General features: G+C 38.4%; 1 protein-coding gene and 1 pseudogene across 1 annotated transcript; one reads left to right on the forward strand and one right to left on the reverse strand.

Moving 5' to 3' along the window:
* Positions 1-1081: 1081 nt before the first annotated feature.
* On the reverse strand, positions 1082-1607 carry LOC110586073 (annotated as a pseudogene).
* A 5841-nt stretch (positions 1608-7448) lies between these two features.
* Positions 7449-10724, forward strand: LOC110586072 (olfactory receptor 8B3-like). The gene is given in 4 exon segments (XM_021696222.1): positions 7449-7459; positions 9765-10008; positions 10010-10531; positions 10533-10724. Coding segments are annotated over 4 exon segments (969 nt in total).
* Positions 10725-11348: the final 624 nt, after the last annotated feature.

Below are 11348 nucleotides of genomic sequence, written 5' to 3' on the forward strand. Positions count from 1 at the left end.
ACTTACTATCAGGAGGAAAGGAAGAACACCTTTTTCCAACCCTATGTTCTGACTGGAGTTTTAGGTAAAGAATCAAGGTCTGCCAGAGAGAACAAGAATCTCTATAAGCATTAAATCTTCAATGATATAGAAACCCTGTGTATATATATCTCACTGTTTTTAATTAATAACAGTTTACTTAGTTTTAGATGACCTATACTATAGTCCAGAATTGTTCACTTTTAACAGGACCCATGACCTAATTCACTAAATATTCTTAGTCACCTGCACCATCAGTGTTGTCATCTTGGTTTCAACCAAGTATTATTATTTTATTGTTTTATTTTTACAGCAGTATTAAATGTTGTCATATAGAAGTACCTCTCCCAGTTCTATTTGGAAGAACAGAGAAGAACAAGCAACAAGAGACTTGTTGACTACCTACCCCAGTTTTCTCCAATAACACTTAAACCTCTTAGTGAAGAGTGCCATTTTATGGCAGGTCTGGCCTAGAGAGATGGTGATGGACTGTCCATTAGTCCTATCAAAGCAAGGACCTAAGGGATGATGGATATAAGGGAAGTCAACTAGTCTTACATCTGTCCGTTCCAAGTTGGGCCATCAACTCTCACCCTTTAAAGGCACAATCAATAACTTAGAATGTCAAAGGGAGTTCCCATGAGAACTAACCCAACAATTATCTGCCTTACTTGCCTGTCATTGGCCAGGCTTTATAGGTGATTATAAATGTATTGAATTATTAAGACACAAGAACTTCCTCATTGCCTCAGAATAGTAAGAAACATGTAAAATACAAGTGTAAAGCAATAAATTCTAATCAGTGTTGTGAAATTGTTTTTGTCACACCAATAAGCTTAAACTAACTTTCTAAACTACCTTCCCCCTTTTTTAGGATTGGCTAGCTAACATTCAAAAATTGCCTGCATAAGATTTTAGCTTACATTCTACTTAAACATTCCTAGAACACATAGTATAATGGACAAAAAACAGACAATGTCTACCTGGACCTTAACCTAAATGTGAAAATGGGTCCACAGGGACACTCTTCACCACTTTTCCACAGAAATGAGTTAAAAACAGTTTACCACTCAGAGCTATGGCTTCCAGAAGGCATCTGTACTGATGAGCTAGTTTCTGTTGAAGTAGCTAATTTAGGGGACACTGTAGTCAGTCTTGGGGGAGCTCTAGAGTTTTTTGGTGGGGGAACTCTTCCCCACAGGAAGCTGATGAAATCTTCTATACCAAGAGTTCTGAGCTTTTTAACCATAGCCAATGCATCCCTACTGCATAGCTGAGAGCCAATCTGAATTCCAATGTCAAAATTTCACTGAGGGGTCTCCATGCTTCTTTGCAGAGGCTGGTGATGGCGGTGGCTGTGTTGGAAGGAGACCCAGAGAGAAAGTCCTGGCTGTTGACACACTCGGTCTTTGTAGAGCTGGGCCATGGCAGTGGCCAAGTTTTGGAAGAGGTGCTACAGTTTCTGCTGCTTGTGCTCTGGCAGTGTGGTGGCCACCACCTCCTCCTGCATTTTGGCTCCCATTTGGAGAACCAGTGCTTGGGCCCCTGCTCCTGGTTCAGGCCTCGCCCACCTTCTTGCACTCCTCCATTCCCTGTGACCTCTGGCAGCTTAGACACTAGAGCTGTGGCCACATGCTCCTCACGTGCCATCCCCCCCCCCCCAGGAGTGTGGTCATTGAACAGCCTGGTGGTGGCTCCTCATAGCCATCCAGGCCTCCAGTACTCCGCAGCCCTACGCTGCCTGGGCTGGTCCCCACCCCGTGGCTTCCCCACCTCATTGGCCCTGCTGAAGTTCACCTTGGACCTGAGGACCTTCACCACCCTCGCCTCCCCAGTGGAGCCATCTATCACACCCGCCATGGTGCCCCTGACCCCTGGTCCCACCTGGAAGACTCAAGGTATTGTTTCTTTTTTACTACACTTTTTGGTCTTTGGTTTTTAGAAATTTGACTATTATGTGTTTTGGTGTGGATTTCTTTGGGTTTAATCCTGTTTGAATCTGTACATTTGTGTCTTTTGCCAAATTTGGGAAATTTTGAAAGTTCCCCCAAATTAAACACTTTTTCAGCCCTACTGTGTTTCTCTTATCTTTCCAAGACTCTGGTGACATGAATATTAGATTTTTTGTTATAATGCTATAGGCCTCTGAGACTTTGTTCAGTTTTTTTCCAGTCACTTTTTGGTATGCTCTTCAGGTTGTGTAATTTCTCTTGTTCTACCTTCTACTTAATTGATTCTGGTCCATTCTGCTGTTGATTCCATTCACTGAGTTACTAATTGTGGCTGAAATGTTCCTTTTGTTCTTCTTGGTTTCTCCTATTTCTTTGCTGACATTTTCTATTTCTTAGCTGAGACTTTGCATTTTTTTAAATTTGTTTCAAGAGTGTTTGTAATGTTTATTGAAGCATCTGTATCATGACTTTCAGGTAATTCTAACATCTCTGACATCTCGATGTTGGCATCAGTAATTGTCTTTTTTTTTCGTTTAGTGTATGATCTTCTTGGTTCTTGGTATGACAAATGATTTTTGATTGAAACCTGGCCATTTTCATATTATATTATGAGACTCTGGATCTTATTTTTATCTTCCATTTAGTCTGTGTTTTGTTTTGTTTTGTTTTCCCCCTAACACTGCCCCAGTGGGAGAAGGGAGGGATTATCTCATTACTGAAGGTTGAATTAGAAATTTATGTTCCCCCCTCAGCCTTTGTTGACATTCAAGGGAGGAAACACCTCATTACTGCTGGGTGGAAATGGGAATTCTGGCTCCCCATATATTCTCCACTGACACTGTGGTGAGGGTGGTCTCACTAATGCTGGGTAATTAAAAGTCCTGACTTTCCACTAGGCTTCCTCTGACACCTCCCATGTGTGTGTGCATGTGTGTGTGTGTGTGTGTGTGTGTTGTTGATACAATTTAATATAACCTCTTGAGGGTGGACAGGTTCCCACTCAGTCTTTGCCACCATGGATGTGAGTGGAGCCAGTTCTTTTTTTTTTTTTTAGGTTTTCCATATCCTGGTCTTTTGCCAAGAGAGAGGTGGCTTTTGTTTGGGCTTTTTCAATATTTTAATTTAATTTAATTTAATTTAATTTAATTTAATTTTTTTATTCTTATGTTAATCCCCATACATTACATCATTAGTTTTAGATGAAGTGTTCCATGATTCATTGTTTGTGCATAACACCCAGTGCTCCATGCAGAATGTGCCCTCCTCAATACCCACCACCAGGCTAACCCATCCTCCCACCCCCCATCCCCTCTAGGACCCTCAGTTTGTTTTTCAGAGTCCATCGTCTTTAATGGTTCGTCTACCCCTCCGATTTCCCCCACTTCATTCTTCCCCTCCCGCTACCTTCTTCTTCTTTTTTTCCTTAACATACATTGCATTATTTGTTTCAGAGGTACGGATCTGTGATTCAACAGTCTTGCACAATTCACAGTGCTTACCAGAGCACATACCCTCCCCAGTGTCTATCACCCAGTCACCCCATCCCTCCCACCCCACCCCCCACTCCAGCAACCCTCAGTTTGTTTCCTGCAATTAAGAATTCCTCATATCAGTGAGATCATATGATACATGTCTTTCTCTGATTGATTTATTTCATTCAATATAATACCCTCCAGTTCTATCCACGTCATTGCAAATGGCAAGATCTCATTCCTTTTGATGGTTGCATAATATTCCATTGTATATATATACCACTTCTCCTTTATCCATTCATCTGTCGATGGACATCTTGGCTCTTTCCACAGTTTGGCTATTGTGGACATTGCTGCTATAAACATCAGGGTGCACGTACCCTTTTGGATCCCTACTTTTGTATCTTTGGGGTAAATACCCAGTAGTGCAATTGCTGGATCATATGATAGCTCTATTTTCAACTTTTTGAGGAACCTCCATACTGTTTTCCAGAGTGGCTGCACCAGCTTGCATTCCCACCAACAGTGTAGGAGGGTTCCCCTTTCTCCGCATCCCCACCAACATCTGTCGTTTCCTGACTTGTTAATTTTAGCCATTCTGACTGGTGTGAGGTGGTATCTCATTGAGGTTTTGATTTGGATTTCCCTGATGCTGAGTGATATTGAGCACTTTTTCATGTGTCTGTTGGCCATTTGGATGTCTTCTTTGGAAAAATGTCTGTTCATGTCTTCTGCCCATTTCTTGATTGGATCATTTGTTCTTCAGGTGTTGAGTTTAAGAAGTTCTTTATAGCTTTTGGATACTAGCCCTTTATCTGATATGTCATTTGCAAATATCTTCTCCCATTCTGTTGGTTGCCTTTTGGTTTTGTTGACTGTTTCCTTTGCTTTGCAAAAGCTTTTTATCTTGATGAAGTCCCAATAGTTCATTTTTGCCCTTGCTTCCCTTGCCTTTGGCGATGTTTCTAGGAAGAAGTTGCTTCGGCTGAGGTCGAAGACGTTGCTGCCTGTGTTCTCCTTTAGGATTTTGATGGACTCCTGTCTCACATTGAGGTCTTTCAACCATTTGGAGTCTCAATATTTTAATTTAATTTTAAAAAATATCTGTGCATACTGAAAATTTTTGTTGCCAGCTTCTCCAAATTTGGGATGTGGGAGGCAAAAAGTAACCCAGGGAACTGACCATGAGTCCTCAGTTCCCTTACAAGTCTATCTCTTTCTCTCTACCTTTAAGAAACGTCTTATGTTGGGCGCCTGGGTGGCTCAGTTGGTTAAGGGACTGCCTTCGGCTCAGGTCATGATCCTGGAGTCCCGGGATCGAGTCCCACATCAGGCTCCCTGCTCAGCGGGGAGTCTGCTTCTCCCTCTGACCCTCCTCCCTCTCATGCTCTCTGTCTCTCATTCTCTCTCTCGCAAATAAATAAAATCTTAAAAAAAAAAAAAGAAGTGTCTTATGTTTTATATATAATGTCCAGGGTTTTTAGTTGTGATAGTAGGAAGAATAAGAAAAAATATACCATCTCCATCCTCCCAGAAGCAAGAGTCCCATTTGGTTCTTTTTAAATTTTCTGCCTATCTGTTAAAATATTTTATTCTATAATTTGTTTTAAGAATATTTATAATTGCTTGTTGAAACAATTTTATATTTACTGAATTAAAATGCTTGTCAAATAATTCTAACATCTGGGTTATATATAGAGAGAAAAAAATATAGAGAGAAAAACTTTTCACTAATGGAATTTTTCTGTTCCTGGATCCTAGTAGGATTCCACAATGCCTTTAGTTGCTATTTCTCCTTAGTCTTCCCTGATCTCTGTTTTTCATTCTTTGCCTTCTTTTTTATGACTATAATGATTTTGAAGAGTGTAGGTAGATATGTTGAATAATGCCCTTATTTGGGTTTGTATGCTGCTTTTTCATTATTAGATTGGGTTGTACACTTTGGGAAGAATAATGTAGAGTGAGGCATCTGTCATGGTCTACATGATATCAATATGACTTCTCGCTGGTGATGTTAACTTTGGTCACTTGGTTAAGGTGGTGTCTGTCAGGGAGGAAAAATGTATTATTTTTCCCTTTCCATACTCAGTCCTTTGGAATCAAGTCATTAAGTCTAGGGGAGAGGAAGTAAGCTCTGTCTCCTTGAGAGGAGTTATCTAGATATGCATTCTTGAAGTTCTTCTCAAGGAACATCTTTTTCCTCTTCCATAACAATATAGATTCATGGATATTGAATTTTTTGGGGGGGGGTTATAATCCAATAATATCCTTACAACTGATATTTGAACAATATGAGGGTTAAGGGTACTGACCCCCACACAGTCAAAAGTCCATGTATAACTTTTAACTCCTCCAAAACTTTACTAACAGCCTACTATTGCCTGGAAGCCTTATCGATAAAATAAACAATTGATTAACACGTATTTTATATATTGTACGTATTATGTATTGCATTCTTATAATAAAATAAGCTAGAGAAAATCTCCAAAAAATATTTCCAATATATTTAAACCCGTGTGATTCAAGGGTCATCTGTGTTTATTTTGTTGCTCGAATAGGTCCAACTTTGCTCCTTCAGAGCTCTCAGGTTGGATCCTGTGAACTTTTGACCATGACTCCATCTTCTTTTTTAAAAATTAATTCTTTAGACTCTGATATACACAATGCTACAGAATCATTTTGTGATTTCTCTCGTTCAGCCCCAAAATGAATCCCTTCTCCAAGGAGCCATAGTTCTTATTATCAGAGAATATTATTAAGAAACCAAGATCTGGGTGCTTGATGTGTTCATTGCAACTAGGGTATCACTGTTTCTAGGTCCTCTTAGTGAAGAAAGTAGGAAATATTTGTATGTATTCAAACACTTATCTATCTACCTATCATCTATCTTTATTTTTATATCTATATATCTTAATATGTATATTAAATATAAACATGTTCTCTCTGACTCTAATCTAGCATCAGATAGTTCATTCTAGACTTCCTTTTTTGTATATTTGTAACTTCTTTCTGTGACAGAAACAGTTATTTGGCTATACATTGCAAGAGTAAATACAAAACAACCTCTATATAAGCACTGTACTCTAGTTGATAAATTTGTTTCCCACAGGGGTATGAGCTTGCAACTCTGAAACTCTAATACACATATACTGGGGTTGAATGAATAATAAATTGTAGCTAAGAGAAATTTTATTATATTCAAATGCCTTTTCCTATTTGATTGTGACTACTAATGTACACTTTCAGAAAGAGTAATGTTCAGACATACCCTGTGTTCCCCTTGTCTTTGACTGATTATAAGACCTACTTAAATTCTGAGTGTTCCAGCCAGTCTTCTTAGAGTAGGTAGAATGGGAGCCTTGATTCGGGTTGGCTTAAAGAGAATTCTTAGTTGAACCAGTCTCAACTATGATCTTCTGGCTCCTGTCCCTGAAACATTTTCCATAAATAAAACAGATTTAGTTTTGTATCAATACATAAATTTTAAATTACTACAGAAGATTGAATAAACTTGAATTGTAAAAAACTGAATACTACTCTGCAATAAAAGGAATGGACCATTGATATATATAACAACTGGGGTGGACTTAAGGGCATCATACTTAGTGAAAAAGCTAAACTCAGGTGTCCATCAACAGATGAATGGATAAAGAAGATGTAATATATATATATATATATATATATATATATATATATATATATAACTGAGGGTTGCTGGAGGGGAGGGGAGTGGAGGGATGGGGTAACTGGGTGATGGGCATTAAGGAGGGTACGTGATGTAATGAGCACTGGGTATTGTATGGAACTGATGAATCACTAAATTCTACCCCTGAAACTAATAGTACACTATGTGTTAACCAATTTGGATTTAAATAAAGAATTAGAAAAACGCAAATATTCACCAAAGCAAAAAACAAAACAAAACAAAACAAAAAACAAAGCTAAATTCAGAGGTTACATATTATATGATTTCATTTCTTGTTCTCTAAAGGAATCAACTGTAGAGATGGAGAACAGGTTAGTGGTTGCTGGAAGACAGGGATGCAGGGAGGGTGGTTGTGACTATAAAGGGGTAGAATAAGGTGATGGAACAGTTCTATATCCTAATTGTGGTGGTCATTACATGAATCTATAAGGATCAAATTGCACTGACCTACACACAGTCACACACACACACATACACACACACCCCAGAAACACTCAGTGCATGTAAAACTGCTGAAAACTGAAGAGCGTCTGTAGTCCTAAAGTCTAGCTAACGTTATTGTACCGAAGTCAGTTTCCTGGTTTGCTATTATTCTACAGTTGTTGAAGATGTCACTGTGGTAGGAATCTGGGTTGAATTCAAGGGAGTCTATGCATTATTATATTCCTGTGAATCTATACTCATTTAAAAGTAAAATTTAAATGCCTTCTCACAAGCACAAGTAGAAATTAATATATACACTGAAATTCTAAAGTCATATTTTCTTGAGATGGAAGCGTATTAACACTGATTTTTCTTATAGATTTAATTTTAATATGTTGAAAACAAAGACATACTGAGTCAGAACAACCCAAAATAAAGTTTCATGGGATAATGGATTGTTATTCTATCAAATAACTTTTCATTAAACAATTATCTCTGAAAACCGAAGTATCCTTTTGCTGTATGTCTATAAAATATGCATAAATAATTATTATTTGAAGGTCCTCAAAATATTAAAAAGAGCATAATAAATAAACTTTACTGAAATGTTCACAAATTCTTGCTAAAATGAATATGTTACCTACAATGATAATTAGTGACATTTTCAATGATGCTATTTATTTGCATCTTTATAGGGGACAGCAGAGGGTCCTTTCTTGTCAAACCCGGGGAATATATAATCCCTGATGGGAAATTAACATTTACTGTCACAATTAAGGTGTAAACTCAGACATCAATTTCTTCCCTGTAGAGTATATCATGATAGGAAGATCTTAGGGGAGACCTATACCTAGATTTTTAATGAGGTCCAAAAGAATTATAAGCCTACGGAAAAACTTTGTTCTCTATGACATGGTGGGTCCAATGTCAACTGCATGGTTTCCCTTCAAACTCTCTTAGTAAATTTACAACTAGAAGTTTGATCTACTCCTCAGACCGACTCCTGGAACATTCAATCTGGGAGCTCTGTGTTATTGCTCTTTTGCCTATAAATGAAGAAGATCCTGTGACTGTATCTGCTCAGTTTTGATATTGTAAAAGCCAGTTCATACAGGACAGTGGAGGTGAAACTCACAAAGACTCTGCACTGAGTTCTCGCAATGGAAGGAGAGTGAGTTATGCAAGTTTCTATTTTTCTCTCACTCTGTTGCTGAAAATGGTGAAAATTATTTATTTTTAATAACAAGAAACTCAAACGTATGCATCACTGTCTTTACTGCCTGCATTATTCTCAGCACACCCTTCTTGTGTTGGCTTCATACTCAGTCTGGTAGCAGGAGAGCTATAGCAGTTCTAAGTGACATGTCCAGAAAATAGGAACATTGGAGGAAGAAAAGATTTGTTTTTTTTTCCCTAAAAATATTTTTTTGCTGAAATATACTATACATATGGAAAAGTTTACATGTCATAATCAGTATATAGCTTGATACATTTTCACAAATGTGACTAATTAGCATCCAAATTATGTTTCTCTTTCATGCCCTCCTACAAAGCAAAGAACACTCATCTACCTTCCTTTATTCATTCTCTGTCCAGCTAGGATGGAACAAAGGAGGAGAATGTGTAGAAACACCCAGTGTATAGTTAAGTATAAATCTTAGGCTACCAAGGGTCTCCTCAATAAGTGTTACCAGTAATTGATTTTGTGGATTCTTTTAGTTAAGTATTTGGAAACCCTGTAGACTCTGAAACACTTACTTCTAGGAAGCAAAATATCTGAATGGTCGCTACCCTAGCAGAATTTTCTCTTTTTTGATAGTCATCACAGGGAACTGACATATCTGATCGGATAATGGAAACATGAGTAGGAACTAGGAAGTGAAGGATCAGATGAGTGGGAGGGAGAGAAGGGGACACGCTCTCACTACTGAAGCTCACCAACAGGTAGCCTTAATCCTCAGCTACTCCATCCCTGTATCTTCTAGTAATGATAGGAGCAGTTGTTTGTCACATGCAGCTCATGCAACAAAAGAAACAGTGATTTTAATGTTGAGGGGCATGTGTGCCAGTGCATTCTGACCCTGTGAAGCAAAGGAGGACTTATTTGCTGGTCTGAGTCTTCTTCTCCTAAATAAGAGTGTGTAAGGAGACAGCTGGGGTTTCTATTAATGGCATTTTCTTCTGTTCTCACAGATTTCCAAAGAGGAGAATATTGGTTAGAAATGACTCCTTAGTGACTGAATTTCTTCTTGCTGGATTAACAGACCGCCCAGAGCTCCAGCAACCCCTCTTTTTCCTGTTTCTGATGATCTACATTGTCACCATGGTGGGCAACCTTGGTTTGATCATTCTCATTGGTCTCAACTCTCACCTCCACACCCCCATGTACTACTTCCTCTTCAACCTATCCTTCATTGATCTCTGTTACTCTTCTGTTTTCACCCCCCAAGATGCTGATGAACTTTGTATCAAGGGAGAATATCATCTCCTATGTCAGGTGCATGACTCAGCTGTTTTTCTTTCTCTTTTTTGTCATCTCGGAATGCTACATGTTGACCTCAATGGCCTATGACCGCTATGTGGCCATCTGTAATCCATTGCTGTATAGGGTCACCATGTCCCATCAGGTCTGTTCCTTGCTAAGTGTTGCTGCATATATGATGGGATTTGCTGGAGCCTCTGCCCACACAGGGTGCATGCTTAGACTAACCTTCTGCAATGTCAATATCATCAACCATTACTTGTGTGACATTCTTCCTCTTCTCCAACTCTCTTGCACCAGCACCCATGTCAATGAGGTAGTAGTTCTGATAGTTGTGGGAATTAATATCACCGTGCCCAGTTTTACCATCCTGATTTCTTATGTCTTCATTCTCACTAGCATTCTTCATATCAAATCTGCTCAAGGAAGATCAAAAGCCTTCAGTACCTGTAGCTCTCACATCATTGCTCTTTCTCTTTTTTTTTGGGTCAGCAGCATTCATGTATCTTAAACATTCTCCTGGATCTATGGAGCAGGGAAAAGTTTCTTCAGTTTTCTATACCAATGTGGTACCCATGCTCAATCCCCTGATCTACAGTTTGAGGAACAAGGATATCAAAGGTACACTGCAGGAAACCATGTTCAAAATCTGGAGGAGAAACATGCTGTAATTACAAGTTATAATGTAAGGAAACTCAATTTTAAAAAATTTTTATTAGTGTTTTTCAAGAAGAGGTTGTGATGATTACCAGTGTTGTTTCTGCAGATTGTGTTATCTGTGTTTTAATAGACTTATCATTTATCCCTTATATCATTTCCCTACCTTGTCTCATTTTTTGCTTCCATATTTCTGTACCTGATACCAGTTTACTAAATAACTAATAACATGTTTACAAAAAGAACAAATATACAGACTCTTTTTTTCATACTGTTTCTGTCTCTGGGATATTCCTAATCTGGACAAATATGGTAAGCTTCTTAAGTGCCAGAAAGTTGAAATTACAGCTTGCTTACCTAAACAGAGAGGTGGCAAATACTATGGAAACATTCTTATTCTTCTCCATTTTGTTGCTGGTATAGGCAACAGGCTTCAATGAGATGTGTTCATTACAAACTGTGTATATAGCTTAAAATATAATCAAATCCCTCTGATCTTTTCATTTTGTTCTATTTTCTTACCAACTTTTCTTTTTACTATTCTGTTCTTTCTTGTTCCCTTTGAAAATGGCCAAATCTGTATTACACACCACCTGGGGATTTTGAGAACCTCAATCAGTCCAGTTCATTTAATATTG

Source organism: Neomonachus schauinslandi, chromosome 11 (assembly GCF_002201575.2).
Source record: "Neomonachus schauinslandi chromosome 11, ASM220157v2, whole genome shotgun sequence".
In the NCBI taxonomy this organism is placed as follows: Eukaryota; Metazoa; Chordata; class Mammalia; order Carnivora; family Phocidae; genus Neomonachus; species Neomonachus schauinslandi.